Consider the following 26351-nt stretch of genomic DNA (forward strand, 5'->3'; position numbering starts at 1 on the left):
TGACTCTGTTTGTTCCTCTCTCTCTGTTTGTTCCTCTCTCTCTGTTTGTTCCTCTCTCTCTCTGTTTGTTCCTCTCTCTCTCTGTTTGTTCCTGACTCTGTTTGTTCCTCTCTCTCTGTTTGTTCCTCTCTCTCTGTTTGTTCCTCTCTCTCTGTTTGTTCCTGACTCTGTTTGTTCCTCTCTCTCTGTTTGTTCCTCTCTCTCTGTTTGTTCCTCTCTCTCTCTGTTTGTTCCTGACTCTGTGTGTTCCTCTCTCTCTGTTTGTTCCTGACTCTGTTTGTTCCTCTCTCTCTGTTTGTTCCTCTTTCTCTGTTTGTTCCTCTCTCTCTCTCTGTTTGTTACTCTCTCTCTGTTTGTTCCTCTCTCTCTGTTTGTTCCTCTCTCTCTGTTTGTTACTCTCTCTCTGTTTGTTCCTCTCTCTCTGTTTGTTCCTCTCTCTCTGTTTGTTATTCTTTCTCTGTTTGTTCCTGACTCTGTTTGTTCCTCTCTCTCTGTTTGTTACTCTCTCTCTGTTTGTTCCTCTCTCTCTGTTTGTTCCTGACTCTGTTTGTTCCTCTCTCTCTGTTTGTTACTCTCTCTCTGTTTGTTCCTCTCACTGTTTGTTCCTGACTCTGTTTGTTCCTCTCTCTCTGTTTGTTCCTCTCTCTCTGTTTGTTCCTGACTCTGTTTGTTCCTCTCTCTCTGTTTGTTCCTCTCTCTCTGTTTGTTCCTCTCTCTCTCTGTTTGTTCCTGACTCTGTTTGTTCCTCTCTCTCTGTTTGTTCCTCTTTCTCTGTTTGTTCCTGACTCTGTTTGTTCCTCTTTCTCTGTTTGTTCCTCTCTCTCTGTTTGTTCCTGACTCTGTTTGTTCCTCTCTCTCTGTTTGTTCCTGACTCTGTTTGTTCCTCTCTCTCTGTTTGTTCCTGACTCTGTTTGTTCCTCTCTCTCTGTTTGTTCCTGACTCTCTGTTTGTTCCTCTCTCTCTCCATCCCGTGTGTAGGTCCTTAGTAATAACAACCAGCTGTTCCTGAAGTCAGTGAGCCAGGCGGACGCTGGGCAGTACGTGTGTAAGGCCATCGTCCCCAGGATCGGAGTGGGAGAGACAGAGGTCACGCTCACTGTCAACGGTAATGAACACCACACATCACACAAGAATAGATAAGCTTGAGTTTATGGTTCAAATGAGTGTGATGATTGGATGTAGGCTTTAATACTGCTATGAAGACCGGAGTGTGCAACTTTTATTTCAAACTATTCCTTGGTGTAGTATTTATTCTTGTTTATACATGGAGCGGAATGTACCACCCCTCACTCATTCTCACGCTCACTCTGTTTATCTCTTCCTATCCAGGTCCCCCCATCATCTCCAGTGAGCCCGTCCAGTATGCGGTGAGGGGGGAGAGAGGAGAGGTCAAATGCTACATCGCCAGCACACCTCCACCGGACAAGATTGTAAGTTGACAGTCGATACTGTACAAACTCTACTGCAAGCTTTTACATGACCACCTATACGTTATCGCCATGAGATTACCACCTGTACATTATCGTCGTGGGATTACCACCTATACATTATCGTCATGGGATTACCACATATACATTATCGTCGTGGGATTGCCACCTGTACATTATGGTCGTGAGATTACCACCTATACCTTATCATCATGAGATTACCACCTATACATTATCGTCGTGGGATTGCCACCTGTACATTATGGTCGTGAGATTACCACCTATACTTTATCGTCATGAGATTACCACCTATACATTATCGTCGTGAGATTACCACCTATACATTATCGTCGTGGGATTGCCACCTGTACATTATGGTCGTGAGATTACCACCTATACCTTATCGTCATGAGATTACCACCTATACATTATCGTCGTGGGATTGCCACCTGTACATTTTCGTCGTGGGATTACTTTATCGTCATGAGACTGACATGGTCGACACTCTAGCAGCGGTTCCCAATCTCTTTCTGTTTTATGGCAGCCGCCAAAATCTTTACGAATTGTCCTGAGACCCACCAAGGAAACAAGATTTCTAGTCGAGGGACACTTCTAGTGCAGCCGGTCAGTGTCTGAAACCAGCTGATATCTCCTCTCCTCCACTCGTCTCTCTGGTCCGGATGCTCTCAGGCAGTGGCTGCATCTGAAATGGCACCCTTCTCCCTACATAGTGCACCCTATGTGCCCTGGTCAAAAGTAGTGCACTGTACAGGGAATAAGGTGCTATTTGTGACACAGTCTGTGTGTAGTTGGTCTCTCCTCTCCTCTCTAAGCCTTGTGAGTTTGATTCTCTCTGATGCAGCAGCTTACTGTGCGTCCTTAATGCAGGGACAGAAAAGCGGTTATAAAATATGAAGGACTGGAACAGTTGTCCCGGGTAAATGCCTCCACCAGAGTTTCCTGTTTTTCAGAATAAATGGTAGATTACAGGAACATGTGGCCTCATGCATTTTTAAATACTCTTTCATACTTCAGTGTGAATAATAGTTTTTAGCGGGTTAGAAGTTGCTGAAGTGTGTAAGATTCTCACCAGCTCTAAAACCACTACGTGTTACTCTATAGTCCAAGGATAAAGAGATAGAGAGGCTTGGAACAGTTGCTGTTGGTAGTGTGTGAATCTCATTCTGTGTGCGTTGTAAGTGTGCGTGAATGTGTTTTTAATAGTTGCATGTGCTTGTTGTTTACTTCAGTACGTCTGTGTGTACGTCTTTGTATGCCCAGTTGTGTGTACAGTGTGCCTGCATGTGTAAAACATGAATATGTCAAATATGTATATGCCTAATGCATATGTATGTGTGTGTCAGTACACATAATTCAATGGAGTCCATATGGGTGTGTTAACTTGCATCTGTCTGCCTGCCTGTCTGCCTGCCTGTCTGTCTGTCTGTCTGTTTGTCTGTCTGTCTGTTTGTCTGTCTGTCTGTCTGTCTGTGTTTTAGGTGTGGGCGTGGAAAGAGAACGTGTGGGAGAAGGAGAAGGGGACTCTGTTGGAGAGGTACACGGTGGAGCAGAGTAAACCTCTGTCTGAGGGAGGGGCTGTCCTCTCCACCCTCACCATCAACAACGTCATGGAGGCTGACTTCCTGTCCACCTACAACTGTACTGCCTGGAACGCCTTCGGACCCGGGACCATGATCATCACCCTGGAGGAGACTGGTATGACCAGAGACAAACAGCAACAACAGCAACAACAATAACCACCATTATCACCATTATATTCACCACAATTATATTCATCACCATTATATTCACCACCATTATATACATCCCCATTATATTCATTCTCCTAACTTGATACAACAACAACAATAACCACCATATATACTCATGCCTGCTCTATTACAATGTTTTAGCTGAATCTGCATGTTGTATTGTGTTGAATACTGTTTCTCTCTCTCCTTCTCTCTCTCCGTTCCTCTATCTCTCCTCCCCCCATTCTCTCTGTCTCTTTCCCTCCCCCTTTCCTTCCTCCCTCCTCTCTACCCCCCCTCTCGATCTCCCCATTCTTCTCTCCCTTCATTCCTCTCTCCTCTCTTCCCTCTCTCAGAGGAGGTCCCAGTGGGTATAATAGCAGGAGGGACTGTTGGCTGCACCATCCTGCTGTTCCTGTGTTTACTAGTCCTGGTGCTCATCTTCTACCGGCAGCACAAAGGCAGTGAGTGACACACAGTCAAACCATCTATAAAGTATCAAACACACACCAATACATGTTTCAGATGCCCTTGCCCTAAAAACACCATACACCTGTCTTGAGATATCTACCCTGTACCCCCACACATTATCTCAGTACCGGTACCCCCTGTATAGAGCCGTGTTATTTAGATCTGTTACTTTCTCTTCTTTTTCTCTTTTTCTTCTACTTTGGTCCCCCTCTTATGTTGGATTCCTCCCCACCTTTGTTGTTTTTTCGTTGTTTGATGGTTTAGTTTCTGCCCTCTTCTCTCCTTCCTCTAAGCCCTTTTGTCGTCAGATATCTAACCCATACCCTCGTTATTGTTATTTTATTGTGTTACTATTTTTATTGATTTTTTACTTTAGTATATTTAGTTAATATTTTCTGAACTGCATTGTTGGTTAAGGCCTTGTAAGTAAGCATTTCACAGTAAGATATACGCCTGTTGTATTAGGCGTATGTGTCAAATACAATTTGATTCGATTTTTGATTTGATATCAATATATGACCCCATTATTCGCATAACCTACATGCACGTATACATACGGTATACATATTGTATCTATCTAAATCAATATACCCTGACATATCCAGCAGTATTCAACTGTGTGCTGTGCTGTTGTGCCGTGCTTCCAGGTCGTCGCGGGGTCACGCTGGGTAAGCCAGACATCAAGGTAGAGACAATAAACAAGGAGACCCACAGTCTGGAGGAGGACTCCGGCAGTGTTTCCACGGCATCACGCATGGTCAAGGCCATGTACTCGGTGAGTTGCCATGACAACGGGTCAGCAGGTTGCCTTGAACTTTCCTACCTTTGGTTTATGTTACCCAAGTTTCCCCTCAGGGGATCAATAAAGTTTATTCAATCATTCCAACGATGCCTGAACTCGGAAGCTCTCACATTACACAACCAACCTCTTAGGAGAAATGCACAAATTATTTTGACCTCTCAATTGTATCAACTTTTGCTGTTCTATCTTTTCAATCACAATACTCACATTTTTAACACTTATGATGACCCTTTTTCAACTTTAATTTAGATCTGTCACTTTCTCTTCTTTTTCTCTTTTTCTTCTACTTTGGTCCCCCTCTTATGTTGGATTCCTCCCCACCTTTGTTGTTTTTTCGTTGTTTGATGGTTTAGTTTCTGCCCTCTTCTGTGCCCTTCTCTCCCTCCTCTCAGCCCTTTAAAGACGATATAGAACTGAAACAGGACCTACGCAGCGACACTCTAGACACACGCCAGGAGTACGACCTTAAGGTGATCTCATCACACACAAACACACACGCGCCCACGTACGCACCCACGCACACATTCACACGGACACCCACACACACCTTAGCTACAATATGTCTTCTTCTCTCTCTCCAGGATCCCACCAACGGCTACTACAACGTGCGAGCCTCCACCCACGACGAGGGCCGTCCCGCCTCCCGCTCCATGCACTACTCCGACTACCGGCCCTCCAACACCCCAGGGGGCGCTGCCTCCATAAGCAGCAGTGTTGGAGGATCAGGGGCCACGGCCAGCGGAGGAGGCCCTCCAGGCCCAGGGCCCCTCAACACCCCTGGCCGCCCCAGCTGCTACGACCCCCGTCCCCCCTCCAGACTGTCCCATAACAGCTATGCTCAGTTTAACACATTCACCCGGGCTGGGCAGAGCCAGCCGCCCCCTCCCAACCCCCCGCCGCAGACCAGCGACTTCCCTGGGGACTGCAGCCTGTTGGACTCCTCTCAACTGGCATACGACAACTACGGCTATCCCTCTCACCCCTATACCCCCTACCGCATGGGATTCGCCCCGCCCACTCTGGCTCCCTTGGAAGTCGGTCCGTCCTATGAGATGTACGGGGTGGGGCCAGGGGTGGGCCCTGTGCCAGGGGTGGGGCCTGGTGTGGGGGTGGGGCCTGGGGCAGCTCCGTCAGGGTCAGAGACTGGACTGGGGAAGTATGGAAGCTCGACCCGCTTCTCCTATACCTCGCAGCATTCTGACTACGGCCACAGAGGGCACACACAGAGGATGCAGACACATGTGTGAGATACAGTTCATTCTCACGTAGAGGGTGAGGGTGCATTCTCATACACACTGTCACTCAGACGCACACACACATTCACATTCTCAAACATACACACACAAACACACTTGAGCGTACACAGACACACACACACTGAGACACACATGCAGACAGACACACACACACACATACACACACACACACACACACACACACACACACACACACAGGAGTTAGGATTTGCCCACGAGACAGGGAGGGTATGAGAAAGAGAGATAGTCCAGATCAGTGGAAAATAGAGAGTATCCCAATGAGACAGAGGGGAATTCCTTGTAATCAGAATTCCAACACTCCCAGTGTTCAATTCTTCGCTCTGAAAGAGCAGAAAGCGAAAGTCACAATCAAGACCAGAGAAAATAGGACTAGAGAGAACAAGAGATCTTTAGATCTTAATTGTCAAAATGAATAGCAGAAGTGCTATGAATTTAGACTGTAATGAGTGACGAGAGGGGGGGGGGGGGGGGGGGGGGGGGGTGTTACAGGCAATTTATTCCATATACGATTGCCAAATATTAAAGTTAAGGCATATCATGGAGAAATTGACCATCAAATATGGTACCTTCGCTCGTTCGTTGGGCGGGAGAAACCTCAACCAATGAGGAGTAATGACTGTCCGCCATTTTGTTTTAGCTGGTTGTTGTTTTATACAGTGATCTTAGAGCACATATATATCCCAGAATGCTTTACTTCATTGGCGCCATTGGTGCTGGTTAGTGGGGCCATGGTACGTTTTGCACTGCATTACAAACAGTATTCATTGCTTAGACATCCGTTATCTATATCTATAGCTGTATTATATATGTCTGTTTTTATTTGCACACCAACAAACTAGAGCTTTGTATTCTATTTTTTAACATTTTACTGAATTATTTTTGTCATATTTCTGTGAAGGAGGTGTCTGTGGACCAAAATGTTCTAACTTGAGAGGGTTTAGTATTTGTTTGGGTGATATTCACCCCAACAAACAAAGAGAAACATGAAGAAGTATTTGTTGACCTGTTTCTGTCAGCCAATGATGACTGGCAGAATTCAGGAAGGGGGAGTATATACAGGAACCTTTTTACCAAGTGTCCATGTTGATCTTTATTTTGATGTAAATCTTGGGTTACAAGCATTTATGCAGTAGATAGCATGCAGGAGGTCCTTATATTGGCAGGTGTTGTGTGTTGCTAGGCCTACCAAGGGTTTAGGTATTGAGGCAGTTCCGGGCATATGGAACTATAAGCCTGGTAGCCTGGGATCCAAACTGAAATCGCTTTGTTACACCATTTATATGAATATACTACATCATTGATATGATGAAACATAGCAAATTCAGCTTGGATCCAGGCTATAAGCCTTAGCCTGGTGCCCCCTGCTGAAATAGAAAGAGGTGATGTGGTAGCCTGGTCCCAGGTCTATTTGTGCTGTCTTGCCTACTCCTGTGGTCATTGTCACACTTGCGAACAAACAGAGCTGGGACCATGGCTAGTGAGATGGTGTGTACAGAGGTTTAGAAGAGAGTGGCCTTAGGGAACATGTGGTAAACACTTTCATTACTCATACACAATCAGCCATGATGACGAGGCCTGAGGAGAATGTGTATAGAAAGGGGCAATGAAGGTTTTTCTACAGTATTGACATATAGTGGTGTGTGATTGTGTGAATGTGTATGGGTGAAAGAAAGAATGAGCAAAAGGGAGATAGAGAGAGAGTGTGTGTGTGTGTGTGTGTGTGTGTGTGTGTGCACATCTATTTGTACAGTGTTTGTATAGATGTGTGAATGGCTGTGTGTGTATGTAACACATAGACATACCGTACTCTACCTGCGTGTGTGTGTGTGAATATTGTATGCGTGTGTGTATGTCTGTATGTGTTTATGTGTGTGAGTGTTTTAGTAATACAGCATTTCCCTAACTCGGTCCTGGGGCGGATGTTTGGGTTTTCTGCCCTAGTACTACACAACTGATTCAAATAACCAAGTCATCATCAAGCTTTGATTATTTGAATCAGCTGTGTAGTGTTAGGTGCAAAAACCAAAACATGCCCCCTTTGGGGTCCCGAGGACCGAGTTTGGAAAACGCTGCATTAATCTGTCCATATCATTTCTCTTCGCAATCCTGTTCCAATACTTGTATACCTCTGGTAGGACTGTATCCTGTATTATTGTGTCTTTGAATTTAGAAATACAATGTTTATCTTATTGTACTGTTCAACGTAGCAGAGAAAAACTGTTCAAAAGATGTACAACAAAAATCACATTTTCATTTTTTAAGTTCATTATCTCCAATATTTTTTAAAAATGGTATGTAATTATTTTTCCACAGTATTACAGAAATAAAAAGCACTGTTTTTTATAAAATTAACCATATTGTGTGATGCTTTCAGGGGAATGGGATAACTTCCAATTCAGAGAATACAGTTTATTTTGTTTTCCCCTACAGTCAACATATATTATTACCTACAACACAATGTAATATAAAAAAACTAAATAAATGGAAACATCTTTAATTAGAGTCAAATTTGAACAATGTCTGAAAATGCGATTAATCACAGCAAATCAATACAATTAACTTTACTAATGATTTTAAATCATTTGACAGCCTTTTATCGGTACCCATTAATTGTACTAATAATTGTATTATATACATGTGAAAAAGCACAACAACACTGCTACATGGCAACAGTCACTTGACTATTTCCACTACCACTGTATTCACTATTTCTACTGTTACTATTCAACTAAAGGCTTCTATCCTACTACTACAAATACAGTTATACTTCTACAATACACTAGCGTCAAATTTTCAACACTAACAATTTTAACTTCTTTCCACTATCATAAAAATTCTTATGGAGTATTGTCACACAATTTTTCTAGCGCCAACTTAACTTCCATTATATTTCAGTACGATAGGTGGCAGTAACATAACTCTGTCATCTTTGCTTCCCAAACCAAAAAAATAAGAAAATCATTGTTGCCGACTGCACAACCAGAGATACTTTTGAGGAGATTGGAAACTTCCTAGGAATTTAACTATGGTGATTAATGGCACTGCCAAAGTGGAGAGGAAATCCAAGAAAATAGATATTATTGTGGATGAGGCGGAATGGTTCATGGGACTGAAAGACTTCTTGGCGGAGTACCTCCCTCTCAGGTCATAGAGCTTGAGAATTGAGATTTTAAGGAAGGAAGGAATACATACATGTACGTGTTTTGGTTTTGTCAGTGTGGTTTTTATTGTTTTATTTTTGGTGGATTAAGTTTTTTCTATAAAGTATGGGTTTTATTTGTACTTTTTTTACTCTGTCCAATTGGTGGCGGTAATGCACCTTTTGGGGTTGTAGTCGGCTTTACATTCCACAGAGGATGACCGCCATGATGGCGGGGACAGTAATTGAGGTCGCTTAGCAAACTTGGACGTCCTTCAACAAAATGTATTTTAAATAGTAATATGGTCAGCCCTGGTTGCACTGTCCTGCAATAATAATTTCACTTGTTAATGATATCCAAATAAGTCGTTCAGGGATACAAAAAAAAATACTGTCACATAACCGCTACTTTAGCTAACGCTAGTATTAGCAAGCTAGAAAATGAGTCCATAGGGCTTACCTGCTCACCATATAACAGCGTTTTGTTTTTTCGGTCAGACTTAACAGCCCACCCTACATCTAGATCTAAGTTTCTTATGTTATGTCAAACGTGACTGTTGTATAGTTGCTGTAACGTTAAACAGCTTGAAAGTTTGGCTGTGTGTTACTGTAGTTATCTAGCCAACCGGTTATCTACTTGAGCTTCCTTCACCGTGGAGTTCAAGTCCGCTATTTAGCCGAAGTGGATGTTGAGTTAATAGCAGCACATTCGTGACCGGCTTGTCATCTTGCTAGTGAACTAATTAGCTAGCATAATGCCTAACAATTTGTTAATGTGCTGAAGCAAATGAAATGCATTATTTTCACTGTCGTCTGAAAAACATTGCACAAGGATTGGAATGTTGGCACCAAACCGGTCTGAATTCCAGGCTAGCTAGCTGTCCACCTTGACTTGTTCTAGTTAGCTAACGTTACTCAACAACAACACGTTTAGCTAACGTTAGCTACTTAGGTGAAGTTATGTGAAGTTACATTTACATCATTGAGGTCAACAACACTTCAGAGTCAAACATCAATACGTGTAAGACAGTAACTTGAAACAGTTCAGGCTTTTCAAGGGGGGAGAGCCAGCAGGGAGTATGTTTCATACGTTTGTGCCTTGACAATTAGGCTATGGACCCTGCCTACCCCTGCTGTGTGAAATGTGATTAGTGACCTGTCTGTTTTGGCTGACCTAGAGCGTAATAATGCCCAACCCTGACCTCTGTCATCATTACGAGGTGTTTCCTTGGCACTTGTGGTTGCTCAAGACTGAGTTGGCTTACCTCAAGAGCCTTTGTAGGTTAGACACTGGCTAAACAACATCCACACTGTGCCTTAGAAACAGTACTGATTCCCTATTGACACATCATGGTTGCTTGTTCTTTTCTTCTAGACAAAAACAATGGCAGCCAGATGTGGAGTGGACGGAGCAGTATGCCGGGGCGGTGATGTATCCCAGCGCCATCACTGAGAAATGGGTCCCCCCACCATGGAATGGTATGCCCCTATGAATAGGCTAGTTATTTAGGTAGAGACCAAATATTGATATGTATGGTAGTTGTATTTTATTGCCTCCTATTTCATTGAACCATTTGCACATAGTCAAAGTGGTTGTCAGTGGTTTCTAAACACAGCCTGTGACTTGATCACTTTATTATAGATTTAGTCATTCCATGTCATACGCTGTGACTTTATCATAGTCGTTCTACATATAGCTTTATCTCAACTCGTATGCATGAATTCCAAACCAACTAGCCCCTCTGCAACCTCTCAATCTGCAAATCCCTGATGAAGGCCAAGAGCCGAAACGCATTGATTTTACTTTTTAACAATAATCTTTCTTGTCAACTTCCACTGTCCTCCAAGAGTTGCTGACTCTTCTCTCAACCACTCTTTCTCTCTACAGATAAAGATGCTCCTATGGAGAAGGTGTCTAACCACACCATTAACTTTGGGCCAAAGCACCCCGCTGCCCACGGCGTGCTGCGTCTGGTGCTTGACATCAGCGGGGAGTCGGTGAAGAAGTGTGATCCCCATGTGGGCCTGCTGCACCGCGGCACAGAGAAACTCATCGAGTACAAGACCTACCTGCAGTATGTAGTTGCTACCCTGTTGTAGCACACCTAGAGACAGTAAGGTATGCGCAGGGGATATGAAAATTGGCTGAAAGTAACTTGCATCAGTGTGTCCTGGCTTGTAATGTACATGATGCATGTTTAGACTCTTCTGTATCAGGCATGTTTTTATTGGAGGAATTGCATTGATGTGTGTGCACTTTAGGCGCTGCCCTACTTTGACAGGCTGGACTACGTATCCATGATGTGTAACGAGCAGGCCTACTCTCTGGCCGTGGAGAAGCTGCTCAACATCCAGGCCCCGCCCCGTGCACAGTGGATCAGAGGTGAGACTAGGTGCTGCTAGATGACCATGCCAGAAAGGAAAAACGTACCACTATGTCAGGTATTCATTAGTGCACACCGGTGCAAAATGTTTTACAACATAAAATGGGTTTCCTATTTCAGACGGTTTGCTGCCATTTTGGTTTCGAGTGAATCCCTAATAATCGAGCCAAGTATATAAGCTTTTTGCCCTTAATTTAGGCATAGAGATGAGGGTACATTTTGAATCAGGGATGAACATTTGCAGTTAGAAAAGTGCTGCACCTCCCTCCTTTACCAGCACGACAGTAACAAGCGTGAGAAGCATAACCTTCTAAGATCTGGACCAATTTGCCATTTTATACAAGGTCACTAGGGGGCAGTAGATCGCAGTCAACATGGATATTCAAGTTCAACAGTCAACATGGATGCACAGAGGGAATGTGGCCTGTCATGGAATGCAATCTTCACACAGGCAGAAGAGGGGCAGCAGTAGTGAAGTAAGTATGCATTTTCAGTGTCTTTTTCTGTGTTGTAGTTCTTTTCGGAGAGCTGACTCGTATCATGAACCACATCATGGCCATCACCACGCGCGCCCTGGACATCGGAGCCATGACCCCTTTCTTCTGGATGTTTGAGGAGAGGGAAAAGGTGAGGGCACTGGGTAGACTAGTGTATGACCTTTGAGGTGATAGGGCATAGTTTGTCATTGTTAATAAGAATTTGTTATTAATTGACTTGTGTAAATAAAGGTTTGCTGTAGAAGCCATTTTGAGTTCATTCACAGGTATGTTTTTTTTAAGGATGTTCTTTCTTGTCTCTATCCTTCTAGATGTTTGAGTTCTATGAGCGTGTCTCAGGGGCCAGGATGCATGCAGCCTACGTCAGACCTGGAGGAGTACACCAGGTGACGGCTCCCCTAGGTCCAAATCTAGGATCAGCATCCTCTCCCCCAATCCTAACCGTAACGCAAAACTGACCCAAGATCAGCATCTAGGGGAAACTTTACCCTACAGCTATGGATTCAATGAATGTGATGTAATGGTGGCTATAAAACAAAGATTGTGTTATCTGTTTGTTCCAGGACATGCCACTGGGGCTAATGGATGACATCTACGAATGGTGCAAGAACTTTTCCATCAGAATAGACGAGGTGGAGGAGATGTTGACCAACAACCGTATCTGGAAGAACTAAACTGTGGACTTTGGGGTTGTCTGCTGAGGACGCACTCAACTATGGCTTTAGCTGAGGCAAATATATATATGTGTGTGTGTGTGTGTATTTATATATCTCTCTCTACACTACCATTCAAAAGTTTGGAGGCACTTAGGAATTTCCTTGTTTTTTAAAGAAAAGCAATTTTTTTGTCCATTAAAATAACATCAAATTGATCAGAAATACAGTGTAGACGTTAATGTTGTAAATTACTATTTTTTGCTGGAAACGGTTGATTTTTAATGGGTTATCTACATAGGTGTACAGATGGCCGCTATCAGCAGCCGGCACGTTGTTAGCTAATCCAAGTTTGTTGTGCGGATTTTAAAGAAGCAATAGTTTGAGAAACAGGCGCCTCATAAGTCCTCAACTGGCAGCTTCATTAAATAGTACCTGCAAAACACCCGTCTCAACGTCAACAGTGAAGAGGTGACTCCGGGATTTAAAAGAAAAAGCCATATCTCAGACTGGCCAATAAAAGATCAAGATGGGCAAAAGAACACACAGTGGACAGAGGAACTCTGCCTAGAAGGCAAACATCCTGGAGTCGCCTCTTCACATTGAGACTGGTGTTTTGCGGGTACTATTTAATGAAGCTGCCTTCTAGGCAGTGGCCAATGGAAATCAAGGACATTTCTAAGTGACCCCAAACTTTTGAATGGTAGTGTGTGGCAATATCCACTCTCTTACTCTCAAACAGTTGAAAACCTAATGACATCTGTAACTAACTCTGCTTGTCTGTCAGTGGTGTGATGCTGAGGGGTTCAGGCATCAAGTGGGACCTGAGGAAGTCTCAGCCCTATGACAAGTATGACGAGGTGGAGTTTGACATCCCCATTGGCAACAAGGGAGACTGCTATGACAGGTAACTCATATTATCCTCTGTCAGCCTGTTCTTTTAACCCGCTAAGTTGACTGAAAACATTCTCATTTACAGCAACAACCTGGGGAATAGTTACAGGGATGAATGAGCCAATTGTAAGCTGGGGATGATTAGGTATGAGATTGGGAATTTAATCAGGACACCAGGGTTAACACCCCTACTCTTACAATTAGTGCCATGGGATCTTTAGTGACCACAGAGAGTCAGGACCCGTTTAACATCCCATCTGAAAGACGGCACCCTACACAGGGCAATGTCCCTGGGGCATTTGGACTCCCATCCAGAGACCAACTAGGACCAACCCTGCTTAGGTTCAGAAGCTAGCTATATATAGATATAGTTTTATATCTTCACAATACTTAGACAGCAGCATACCACCCAGCAGATTGCAGGGTGGTATGCTGCTGTCTAAGTATTGTGAAGATATAAAACTATGAAATAACAACGTGGATTCATGTAGTAACCAAAAAAGTGTTAATCAAAATATATATTTTTTATATATACATTATATTTGAGATTCTTCAAAGTAGCCACCCTTTGCCTTGATGACAGCTTTACACACTCTTGGCAATATCTCAACCAGCTTCATGAGGTAGGCACTGAATTGCATTTAAATTTACAGATGTGCCTTGTTAATTTGTGGAATTTGTTTCCTTAATGCGTTTGAGCCAATCAGTTGTGTTGTGACAAGGTAGCGAGATATACAGAAGATAGCCCTATTTGGTCAAATACCAAGTCCATATTATGACACGAACAGCTCAAATAAGCAAAGAGAAATGACAGTCCATTACTTTTTTATTTTTTTTTATTTCACCTTTATTTAACCAGGGAGGCTAGTTGAGAACAAGTTCTCATTTATAACTGCAACCTGGCCAAGATAAAGCATAGCAGTGTGAACAGACAACAACACAGAGTTACACATGGAGTAAACAATAAACAAGTCAATAACACAGTAGAAAAAAATAGTCTATATACATTGTGTGCAAAAGGCATGAGGAGGTAGGCGAATAATTACAATTTAGCAGATTAACCCTGGAGTGATAAATGATCAGATGGTCATGTGCAGGTAGAGATACTGGTGTGCAAAAGAGCAGAAAAGTAAATAAATTAAAACAGTATGGGGATGAGGTAGGTAAATTGGGTGGGCTATTTACAGATGAACTATGTGCAGCGATCGATTAGCTGCTCAGATAGCAGATGTTTAAAGTTGGTGAGGGAGATAAAAGTCTCCAACTTCAGCGATTTTTGCAATTCGTTCCAGTCACAGGCAGCAGAGAACTTGAAGGAAAGGCGGCCAAATGAGGTGTTGGCTTTAGGGATGATCAGTGAGCTACACCTGCTGGAGCACGTGCTACCATCGTGACCAGTGAACTGAGATAAGGCGGAGCTTTACCTAGCATGGACTTGTAGATGACCTGGAGCCAGTGGGTCTGGCGACGAATATGTAGCGAGGACCAGCCGACTAGAGCATACAGGTCGCAGTGGTGGGTGGTATAAGGTTCTTTAGTAACAAAACAGATGGCACTGTGATAAACTGCATCCAGTTTTCTGAGTAGAGTATTGGAAGCTATTTTGTAGATTACATCGCCGAAGTCGAGGATCGGTAGGATAGTCAGTTTTACTAGAGTAAGTTTGTCGGCGTGAGTGAAGGGGGCTTTGTTGCGGAATAGAAAGCCAACTCTAGATTTGATTTTAGATTGGAGATGTTTGATATGAGTCTAGAAAGAGAGTTTACAGTCTAGCCAGATACCTAGGTACTTATAGATATCCACATATTCTAGGTCGGAACCATCCAGGGTGGTGATGCTAGTCGGGCGTGAAGAACAGTCAATCTGGAAAATGTCAAGAACTTTAAACATTTCTTCAAGTGCAGTTGCAAAAACCATCAAGCGCTATGATGAAACTGACTCTCATGAGGACCGCCACAGGAAATGAAGACCCTGAGTTACCTCTGCTGCATAGGATCATTTCATTAGAGTTAACTGCACCTCAGATTGCATACCAAATAAATGCTTCAGAGTTCAAGTAACAGACACATCTCAACATCAACTGTTCAGAGGAGACTGCGTGAATCAGGCCTTCATGGTCGATATTGCTGTAAAGAAACCACTACTAAAGGACACCAATAAGAAGAAGAGTTGCCTGGGCCAAGAAACATGAGCAATGGACATTAGACCTGTGGAAATCTGTCCTTTGGTCTGATGAGTCCAAATTTGAGATTTATGGTTCCAACCGCCTTGTCTTTGTGATACGCAGAGTAGGTGAACGGATGATCTCCGCATGTCTGGCTCCCACTGTGAAGCATGGAGGAGGAGATGTGGGGGTGCTTTGCTGGTGACACAGATTTTTTTATTTTTGAATCGAAGGCACACTTAATCAGCATGGCTACCACAGCATTCTGCAGCGATACGCCATCCCATTTGGTTTGTGCTTAGTGGGACTATGACCCAAAACACACCTCCAGGCTGTGTAAGGGCTATTTGACCAAGAAGGAGAGTGATGGAGTGCAGCATCAGATGACCTTGCCTCCACAATCACCCCACCTCAACCCAATTGAGATGGTTTGGGATGAGTTGGACTGCAGAGTGAAGGAAAAGCAGCCAACAAGTTCTCAGCATATGTGGGAACTCGTTCAAGACTGTTGGAATAGCATTCCAGGTGACGCTGGTGGAGAGCGTGCCATGAGTGTGCAAAGCTGTCAAGGCAAAAGTTGTCTACTTTGAAGAATCTAAAATATATTTTGATTTGTTTAACACATTTTTTGGTTACTACATGATTCCATATGTGTTATTTCATATTTTCATCACATTTTATTGACATAATTTTTTTATTTATTTTTTTTACATCTCCTTCCTTTCCTCCTTGGTGTTGGTCAGGTACCTGTGCAGGGTGGAGGAGATGAGGCAGAGTCTCAGGATTGTGATCGAGGCCCTCAACAAGATGCCAGCAGGAGTTCAAAGTGGATGACGCCAAGGTGGCCCCGCCCAAGAGATCTGAGATGAAGGTGAGACTCATTTAATGGCTGAAATTTTATTTGGAATAAAAATGCATTGGATTTAAAGCGCCTTTCGAAAAACCCAAGGAAACTGCAGGAAAAAAGGTTTTATTTTAGGACATTTTAGATCATCCTCAGACTATATCCGCTTTACTCTATAGTCAAACTTTATAAGCCCTGATTTCTATGTGTACGGTGGAGTGTTGCACATTGAGTCTATTATATAAGCATTAACATCAGTTGTAATGGTGGTTTAATTATGTTCCCATGTTAGATGTCCATGGAGTCTCTGATCCATCACTTTAAGCTGTACACAGAGGGTTACCAGGTGCCCCCGGATCTACATATACGGCAGTAGAAGCACCCAAGGTAAGCCCTCCCTTCCTCAGACAGTCATGGATATAACGGATTTGAGACGCTCTCTGTATTTCACCTATCCTCAAATACTGAGGCTATTTGATAAGTGCAGTTTACCATTACTAATGGTGAGATTCTCCTTCACCTGGTCCATTTTGTAGGTCATATGATGCCTATAGATCAAACACAATATCGTGTCCTTTATTGCAGATATTATATGTATTTGACAGCCAGGTACAATGTACCAGATCTAACCAGCCGGCTAATTCTAATCTGTTGTCCCTGTGTAGGTAGATGAAGACATTGAATGTAATGTGCTTTAGGTGGGGCTGTTGTGTAATGCAATCTCCTGTCTCGTTCAAAGAGAGTTTGGTGTGTATCTGGTGTCTGACGGCTCCAGCAGGCCCTACCGCTGCAAAATCAAAGCTCCAAGATTCGCTCATCTGGTACGGGAGTTTAAACTACGCATGCACACTCACACACTTACACAGACTTCACACCCCGCATTGTTCAATGTAGTTATTAATTATTCAATGTGTTAAACTACTTCCTCAAGGCTACTTATGTCCCTGCCCCGCTAACATCGAATTAGCATAATTTAACAAATCCCTGTTAAATTCTGTCTAAAGTAGAGAGATCTGTTTTTGCATGGGTTGCATCTGAATCCACCGTGTCGGCCTTCCGCAACTGCAGTGGAAGGTGGCAAAGCAACATCAAGGTTTGTCAGACCATGAGACATCCCAAAAATCGGTCTTATCGCGAAATTGTCAGTTTGGCCTAGAAAACTATTATGACCCCTTTATGGGTAGAGGAGACTCACGAACACAATAGTGTTCTCAGTTTTGCTGAGTCCCCCCCCCCCACAAGCGTCTTGGGACTCGTCTGAAGTCGGTACAGATGATCTGCCAACTTCTGTCCTTTGCGTTTGGGCTACACACTAATTTGTGGAAAGGTGAGACTTTCCCCAACATGTCTGTTGTTTTGCTCTAGGACACCCACAGGCCTCACAAGAATTGTCTGAAGGTCCCCCAGTACCAGTTTTAAATAATGGAGGCTGTTTAGTGCAAAAGAATAAGGGGTTAAACATGTGTATGTTTGTATGTGTGTGTGTTCTTTCTTATACTTTATATATCTCTCAGATATAGGACAGACACTTCAGAACAAACTTCCTTTAGTTCCCCCGCCCCGCAAAAATAAAATCTGTTGTTCCATGTAGTGAATTTGTTATTCTATGCGTTTATATGGGCTAAAGGCAGTAAGGCCAAATCCATATTTTTCATCTAATATTTTTTTTAAATATTTTCTTTTGATACTTCAAGGGGTCTTAAAATTCTAAATCAAATAGCAAAATGATCCTTGGTGTGACCTTCTAAAACAATTCCATATAGCTTAGTAGCATCCCCCCCCGGGTTGGTTAATAGTTTTGTGATGTCTTCCCCAGGCTGCCCTGGATATGATGGCTAAAGGACACATGCTGGCTGATGTGGTGGCCCTTATTGGTAAGACATGTTTCTACTTGGTCGTGTTCAGTAGAGCACATCGCAGCAAAATGTGTTGCAATGGAAAAACACAAATCTGTTACATAGGACAAGTTCATGTAGTAACCCTCTGTTTCCCCAAAAAGTATCCTTGCTGAACATGACCCTTACGTTGTCAGTGAAACCATTGATTATCAGTATACTTATAACTCATACAGCAATTCTATTTGTGTAATTCCTGTTCAAATATTTATGGTTAATGTATGATTGAGTTTTAACAAACTTGTGACAGGAACCCAGGACATTGTGTTTGGAGAAGTTGACTGTTAAGTTAAAACAAAAGACTGTTGTGTTGATAACAATGGTTCCCCTCTGAAGAGGATTTCTCCAATTCGGTCTTCACAATCTGTCTCAGATGAAGGCTCTGTCCGTATCCTCACATAGTGTATTATTTATATGATCTGTAGTGACACACTCGTAAACTGTAACACTTCAATGATAAACCTAATAACTATTTTTACTGATCTGTCAAATGGTGTACTTTTCTCATGGTTAGTCTCTTGAAATAGAAATATACTTTTTTTTTACGTGTGATATTTTTTTTCTCAAAATGCCCTGTTGCACAAAACTAAATGGACTGAGCTCGACCACAACTTCCCCCCCCCCCTGCTTTACCCTGGCTTTCTTTGCAACACTACGTCATCACCTCAAACCACTAACTCTTAAGCCCTGCTCAACCTACATGCTTTTTACTGACTGAGCAGTCAGACGTCCAGTAAAAAATCATCTGTTGCTGTGTCCTTTTGTATACCTGTTGCTGTGATGGGAGGCAGATTCCTAGTTATTTCAGCTCTTCCTCTGTGGATGAGCTTTGGCAGTGCTAGTGAGTATGGAGTTTGATACTATAACCGCTGATTGGTATTGACCTTGGTTATGAAAATGTATGTCTGGGATTAACATGATGAGAAATGAGCAAAACAGTTGCTGTTTAGTTGTAATTGCAACTAAATCTAGTCCCGCACTGGACTAAACATTGTGAATGATAAAGAATCATGGTTGAGTCCTATGGTTAAGATCAGATCTCATGGGCAGGTCCAGAGCATATGTCAGGTATTCAGTAAAAATATTTGAGAATGTAATCTCTTTGGAACTCATTGAACTTTTATTTGGTAATATGAATTATTGACCATTTTTTGTTCATAGAAACCCTGTAACGACATGTTTCAATAATTGAAGTGGGTGACATGTTAATGTATCCTTCCCCAAAATTAAGTAAATCATAGAAATAGCTGTCTGTAAATGGTTTTTGCTCATGATTGTTTTTAACCTGGTTTTATTTATAGATTTATTTTAGATCAGTGTTTGATGCAAAATGTGCTTGTTTTTTTAAATGTAAGTGTAGGACAGGTGATTCTATCATTCTCTAAAGGGCAAAATCATTGTCTGATGGAGAGAGAAAAATCTACGTATAGTTCAGGGCCATTTCTGTGAAAGCAGAAGCGAAGCCATTGCCACATCGGTCCTCTTTTTAACACTTGCGACAGAGGAAGAACTAGTGCTGACATTTTCATACATAATGCTATCACTAACTATCTAGCTTTATTTTGACAGGAAGTCAATGCTGAGACCACGATCTCTTTTCCAGATGAACCCACAAAATATAATGAAGACATTACACTACACATTCATATAAACATTAAAATACATGTTGTTATGCACAATACACAACAAGCAGTAAAAAGGTCCCCTAGCAGCTGTCTGAAATGCCCTAGAGGCACCAATTCTTTCCATTTTAAAGTGTATTTTAGATCATTCCTCATAAGGTGCATAACGACCTAAAGGAAGATCTACCTAACTCAGTGGAGATCGAAGAGGTTTTCAGACTTAGCCATCCCTGAGCATCTATAACTTAACAATGGGTTACGGTATGGTGGAAGTTTATGCAAGAGCGCAATGCACTGATCTACAAGGTAGGCCAGCCTACATTCTAATACAATAATGCAATGATGTATACTGCATGGTTTCCCAAACTTGGTTCTGGCACATTTTGGTTTTTCCACCTAACACTACACAGCTGATTCAAGTAATCAAAGCTTGATGAGTTGGTTATTTGAATGAGCTGTGTAATAATTATTTATGTCACATGGGTCACCACGTTTGTGAAGGGGGAGTATATGGGCCACCTACCAGACCCTAGGGATGGTACCAGAAATAATTGTAAGGTAAAAATCAGAGGAGCAGAAAGCTGCAGCAAGAAAGGATCAAGCAAAGCAGCACCATTCATAGTTTTTTTTTTTAAATCACATCAATCTTGCGCAAGCCATCGAGCACATCACAAGAAGAAAGTTGTTGACATGAAAAGGTTTACTTGAAGTTGATGGAACTTCCATCGAGCCAACTGGAGACTGGGAGAGGGGTAGGCAGTTGACCGGCTGACCTGGGTCGGTTAAACCACCATTTATTTCAAATTTAAAAATATATATATTAAATGCTGATTAAATGCATCACTTATCTAATTTTTCTCAGTAATGATGAGTCTGGCACAACTTTCTTAGGCAGGGATGGAAAGGAATTTCCTTCAGTACATTAACCGTTTTCCAAAATGTAGACAGATCACCAGCAGAGTCTAAGAATTTAGAAAGTAGCTAGATTTTTAGCTTTCTTGATTGAGGAAGTGCATCTATTTCTCAACTGCCTGAAAAACTGCCAATCAGCTACACAGTCAGTTTTTCTAGCCTTGGCCAAGGCCTGATTTCTCATAACATCTGAAAGTTCTTTAGAGAACCAAGGATTTATCATGTTTTACTCTGTTTTTAAAGGAAGCGTGTTTGTCTGCCAGAGATATTCAAATAGATGAGAACAATTCTAGATCTAATTCAGGGTCAGGCATGCAGCTGATAGAGAAACATTCAGAGTAATACTTTCATGAAGAAAAACACGTTAAATGTCTCTTCATAATTATACGAGGGTCAGTGTTAATCTGTTTGCCGTCTCCAATACACGCAATAGGACAAAGATCACTGAGATCATTAGCAAAGACACCACTGGACAAGTACTTGTCAGAATTAGGTCAATCAGTGAAGAGTTGCTGGAATTGTGTTTTTTACATTAATCTCTGGGGGCTTTGCAATCAGTTGAGTCAGGTTAAAGTGAAGCCACATATTATTTACTGTAAATGGTCTGAGCCCAGGGTAAGCTTTGCAACAGATACAGATGTTTACTTTGGCTTATGCCCACGTCTATAACCAAAACCTAAATTCTTGGGGGGATACTGATATTTAGTGAATATAATGCCACAAGAGTTGATTTCGCATATACTGTATAGCCACCTCCTATAAGATTAGGGTGTCCGCTTTGCTGACAAATTTGTGCTATGACGATGATCAAAGCCTACTTGTGGAAATATTTGTATGAACATAAGATTCAACAACTGAGACAAAAACTGAACAAGTTCCACAGACATGTGACTAACAGAAATGGAATAATGTGTCCCTGAACAAAGAGGGGGTCTAAATCAAAAGTAACAGCATCTAGTGTGGTCACCAGCTGCATTAAGTACTGCAGTGCATCTCCTCCTCATGGACTGCACCAGATGTGCGAGTTCTTGCTGTGAGATGTTACCCCACTCATTCCACCAAGGCACTTGCAAGTACCTTGACATTTCTGGAGGGAATGGCCCTAGCCCTCACCCTCTGATCCAACAAGTCCCAGACGTGCTCAATGGGATTGAGATCCAGGCTCTTCGCTGGCCATGGCAGAACACTGACATTCCTGTCTTGCAGGAAATCACGCACAGAATGAGCAGTGCTGTCTTCGGCGTCTCACAGTACGGACATTGCAATTTATTGCCCTTGCCACATCTGCAGTCCTCATGCCTCCTTGCAGCAGCATGCCTAAGGCACGTTCAAGCAGATGAGCAGGGACCCTGGGCATCTTTCTTTTGGTGTTATTCAGAGTCAGTAGAAAGGCCTCTTCAGTGTCCTACATTTTCACAACTGTGACCTTAATTGCCTACTGTCTGTAAACTGTTAGTGTCTTAACGACCGCTCCACAGGTGCATGTTCATTAATTGTTTATGGTTCATTGAACAAGCATGGAAAACAGTGTTTAAACCCTTTACCTTGAAGATCTGTGAAGTTATTTGGATTTTTATGAATTATCTTTGAAAGAGGGTTCTGAAAAAGGAACATTTATTAGCCAAGATCCTTTTTGACATGGTGTGGATAGGAGTAGATAGGTAACAGCCAAACGGGTAATGAAAGATAACCTTGAGATTTGCATGATAGACTAAGGCTACTGGCAGGGTTGGGTAGGTTACTTTCTAAATGTAATCTGTTACTAGTTATCTGTCCAAAAATTGTAATCAGTAACGCAACTTTTGGATTAACCAAACTCAGTAACGTAATCTGATTACATTCAGTCACTTTTACATTACTTTCCCTTAAGAGGCATTAGAAGAAGACAAAAATATTTTACCAATTGAACGACATCTATTGCAGGATAAATCAATGTTAAAGTTTCCATAGCTGGCCATAGATGGATGTTAAATTGTTTATTATGTAGGCTTCTTCTAACGCATCGCTTTTTACTACATATACGATTCAATTATATCCTTACATTAATATATATAATTTATAAATCCATAAATGGATATAGCAACTACAGATTGCCCCTTTTTAAGACTATGAAAAGCATACGAGTTTGAGCATGTGTCCATTAGGTCTATGGATTTTTTTTATCAGCATGAATTAGATTGAGCATAATAATAAAAGCCTCACTTTTATTCCATTGGCTGGGATCCGCACTATGCAGCTGTTGCAAGAGCACATATTTCACTGGCTGTCCACTGGTTTCAAAAACGATTATTGATAGGCAGTTTAAACTTCTTGAATTCAATCATTATTGGATTCAAATGCACATTTAGATTTGTGAACAGGCATCCACAACAGCCACAATCCGTAAGGCGCAAATAGCTAAATGAGAGAGCAGCAGTGTGATTCACATCAATGCGCTATATAGGTATCAATAATAAGTGATATCCGTATCACTGTAGACTACAGCACTGCTGTCATCCTTACCTCCATGTGTTTATTCAAATTGGATAATCTTTGAATGCCAACAGTAGTCGCACAATTGGAAGACATAGCTTGGACTGTAGTCTACAAAAACCTATTCCTGCTCTTTTCCCGCGATCCAACACATTTGCAGTGTCATCATAGTCTCTGGTCTCTCACTTGTGGTCAGACTCGCTCAGGTGGAACAAACTTAAACTTGCTGCCTTTTTTCAATGCTGATTTGAATGTCATTGACAAAACAAAGAAGTGTCAAAGATATTTTTTTTGCAAACATCTTCTAGTTTTTCAAAAGTATCTGTAATCTGATTACAATATTTTGCTGGTAACATAACGGATTACAGTTACTGTTTGTCAAAGATATTTTTTTTGCAAACATCCTTTCTGAATTGAAAAGTAATCTTCGAAGTAATCTTCTAGTTTTTCAAAAGTATCTGTAATCTGATTACAATATTTTGCTGGTAACATAACGGATTACAGTTACTGTTTTTTTGTAACCTTTGACATGTAACGGATTACATGTAATCCTCCCAACCCTGGTTACTGGAGGTCACTTGCAATAACTGTGATATTATGTGGTCGTTTTTACCTACCTTAGTTTTATGCCCAGACTAAGTCACTCTGGATAAGAGAGTTTGCTAAATGACAAATGGTGGTCAAACCTCAAGAGGGCCGGCCTGTAAATAGAAAGTGTTCTCCTCTGTTCTCAGCGGCCCTGGGTGAGTCTCAGATCTGCTATATCCTGGACGGTATCTTGTTTCTGTACGGTATCATCCTCACCGTGCTCTACTGCAGGCTCAAGGTACAGCTGCCTTTCTGTCCTTCTTTTTCCCAATCCCCCTCTTTCCCTGCCTCCCTAAATTCTCTTTGATCTCTTTCTTGCTATACCCACTCTCAGAGGGTGCATCAGGGGGAGTTGTGCAAAAAAAATACATTGCCAATTCACACGTGTATAATACACACTTATACATGTGTGAAATAGGACAAATATAAGCACCCACCTAATGTATTATTATACCCGATCCAATAGCCACGACAACTGTAACTGGCATTTCGTGTAGATCTGAAAGATAGGTTTTTAGATCAGTCTTTATACTTATGTGCAATACAGTATGACCATGGGTATAAACAATATGATAGTAGCTCCACCTTGTGCGCTGAAAGGTTTGGTGTAAATTTCACCATATTGCTTATACCTATCCTACCCATCCGATCCTTTCAGATCTAAGTGCCTAAAGTCCCTGAGGCTAGGGGGTTGTTTCAGTTTCCTCTTTCTGTCTCTACCAAGTTCTTACCCCATCTATCTCTCAACACTCAGTTTTTCCCACAGATGGTTCCGGTGACTGGGTCTGGGACAGAAAAGCCACCGGTGAGAAACGCACTGTAACATGATCTACATCCAACTCCATTAAACAAGACCCCATGACGCCCAGATACATAGAAACTAGACCTTGCAGTTGGCTGGGGGTCAAATCGATGTAACGTGATATATGCAATCCATTTATTTAGTCCTGTATAATGCAGACAGACACATTTACTGCCCTACAGCTTTACAGTGGGTTGGGGGCAGAGGGTGATTTCCAGGCTAACATTTAACATTAAACCAAATAGCTAATCTCACACACTGCCTAAAAAAATAAACACACACACTTGTGTTTTTTCCTAATGGATTTCCTCTTTTACTCTGACACAGAAAGCGGAGGAGGGTATCTATACGGTGAGTTGATGATGATGATGGTGGTGATAATGAATGTGTGATGGTGAAGGTTATCTTAGTCAATATGTGGAGTTTAAATTGTAGGGCCTTGCTTCATGATATATTTACTCTCTCTCTTTCTCCCTGTCTCTCTATCTCAGGGTCTGACCCCTCATGCTGCGGATACCTATGAGACCATCGGTCAGAAGAAAAGATTGAAGTAGCAGAGGGTGAAGAGTTGAAGAAGTCATCTGTCAAATCACTTTTGTCTCCAAGAATTTCCCAGGCCTCTTATGTATTTTATTTAACATAGCTTTTAACGGTTTGAGAGAAAATGTATTCATTTTTTAACATTTACTTGCGTATGTGTGAACCTCCTTTGTATGTGTCGTAAGAGAGAGAAATGTGAGAAGATTAAAGGGGAAGTTGAGCTGTGGGTAAAAATGCCCCACTTTTGACAGTGTATGTCTTCTTTGTATGCTACTTATACTAAAATGTCTTAGATTTAGCTTGAGATTGATGTTTTTGGTGTTTTCAAATATTTTTCTATATAGATCAATATACAGTTTTAGCAAATAATATACCCCTTTTTTACTCTTGAGATTTGTGTTCTGAGTGTACTTTAGGTATTTTCAAATATTTTTCTAAATAGATCAATATATAGTTTTAGCAAATAATATACCGCTTTTTTACTCTTTAGATTTGTGTTCTGGGTGTACTTTAGGTATTTTCTAATATTTTTCTATATAGATCAATATACAGTTTTAGCAAATAATATACCCCTTTTTTACTCTTGAGACTTGTTCTGGGTGTACTTTAGGTATTTTCAAAGCTTCTATGGTGCTTTTATAATACATTCTAATAAAATATCAAAATGATGGGTCTGTGGTATCTTGCGCTTCTTTTTCACAGTTTCTCATAGCTATTTCAGAGGTTGATTTCCGTTACACCAATGCCATGACAACTGATCACACACTGTCCGAGTCACATCCTGTGGGCACTGCTAAGTTTTGTGGGTGTCTCTGCACATTCACAGAAAAACAATGGGGGAGGGGGGGATTTCTCTGCGTAGCCCAATGCAATGTCTGATGTAGTTAACAAACAATGATGCTGTAACAGCTACTTTGGCCTCACTTAACTGAAAGTGAAAACATGGCAAAACATATATGGTAACTGTTTATTAAGTTGCTCTTGTACCTGTGTAATAGATATATTCACATATCTTACTTACATTAATTTATTACACACTGTAGAAAAACAGGACAACAGTTGACCTAAACATGACCTGAACATGCAAACTCAAAAAGATGTCGAATTATGAAACATGTCTTGGCAACTGTACTGGAGAACAAAATTGAACCTTTAGTTAACTAGGCAAGTCAGGTAAGAACAAATTCTTATTTACAATGACGGCCTACCCTGGCCAA

The 26351-nt window shown here is 41.7% G+C and overlaps 2 protein-coding genes and 1 pseudogene across 5 annotated transcripts in view; all 3 read left to right on the plus strand.

The window, feature by feature from the left end:
* LOC110531692 (kin of IRRE-like protein 1) overlaps positions 1-8080 on the plus strand; it is a 36853-nt gene extending 28773 nt beyond the window's left edge. The window contains exons 9-15 of one of the 2 annotated variants that reach the window (XM_036987526.2): positions 979-1105; positions 1330-1430; positions 2927-3143; positions 3535-3642; positions 4297-4424; positions 4844-4921; positions 5033-8080. In XM_036987526.2, coding sequence (XP_036843421.1) covers positions 979-1105; positions 1330-1430; positions 2927-3143; positions 3535-3642; positions 4297-4424; positions 4844-4921; positions 5033-5698 — 1425 coding nt within the window. In that variant the 3' untranslated portion in view covers positions 5699-8080. Of the gene's footprint in view, positions 1-978; positions 1106-1329; positions 1431-2926; positions 3144-3534; positions 3643-4296; positions 4425-4804; positions 4922-5032 lie in introns of both variants that reach the window. The other variant, XM_036987525.2, reaches the window with a different exon arrangement.
* A 1842-nt stretch (positions 8081-9922) lies between these two features.
* Positions 9923-18486, plus strand: LOC110532967 (NADH dehydrogenase [ubiquinone] iron-sulfur protein 2, mitochondrial-like; annotated as a pseudogene). Its single transcript, XR_016483551.1, has 12 exons — positions 9923-10149; positions 10243-10346; positions 10756-10946; positions 11130-11250; positions 11766-11878; positions 12060-12134; positions 12312-12494; positions 13189-13308; positions 16203-16330; positions 16596-16690; positions 18120-18177; positions 18449-18486. The product of XR_016483551.1 is annotated as an NADH dehydrogenase [ubiquinone] iron-sulfur protein 2, mitochondrial-like (transcript).
* Positions 18487-18780: 294 nt separating this feature from the next.
* Positions 18781-25802, plus strand: LOC110531694 (high affinity immunoglobulin epsilon receptor subunit gamma). Of its 2 annotated transcripts, none has more exons than XM_021615014.3 (5): positions 18781-19039; positions 23939-24030; positions 24559-24597; positions 24922-24945; positions 25086-25802. In XM_021615014.3, exons 1-5 carry the CDS (start codon positions 18979-18981, stop codon positions 25146-25148), a joined length of 279 nt encoding a protein of 92 aa, XP_021470689.2. In that variant the 5' UTR covers positions 18781-18978; the 3' UTR covers positions 25149-25802. The 2 variants fall into 2 exon arrangements, with proteins under 2 accessions (XP_021470689.2, XP_021470688.2); XM_021615013.3 differs by having other exon boundaries at positions 18835-19039; positions 24547-24597.
* The last annotated feature ends 549 nt before the right edge of the window (positions 25803-26351 follow it).

This window comes from Oncorhynchus mykiss, chromosome 9 (assembly GCF_057628025.1).
Source record: "Oncorhynchus mykiss isolate SJ-2025 chromosome 9, ASM5762802v1, whole genome shotgun sequence".
NCBI classification, from domain to species: Eukaryota; Metazoa; Chordata; class Actinopteri; order Salmoniformes; family Salmonidae; genus Oncorhynchus; species Oncorhynchus mykiss.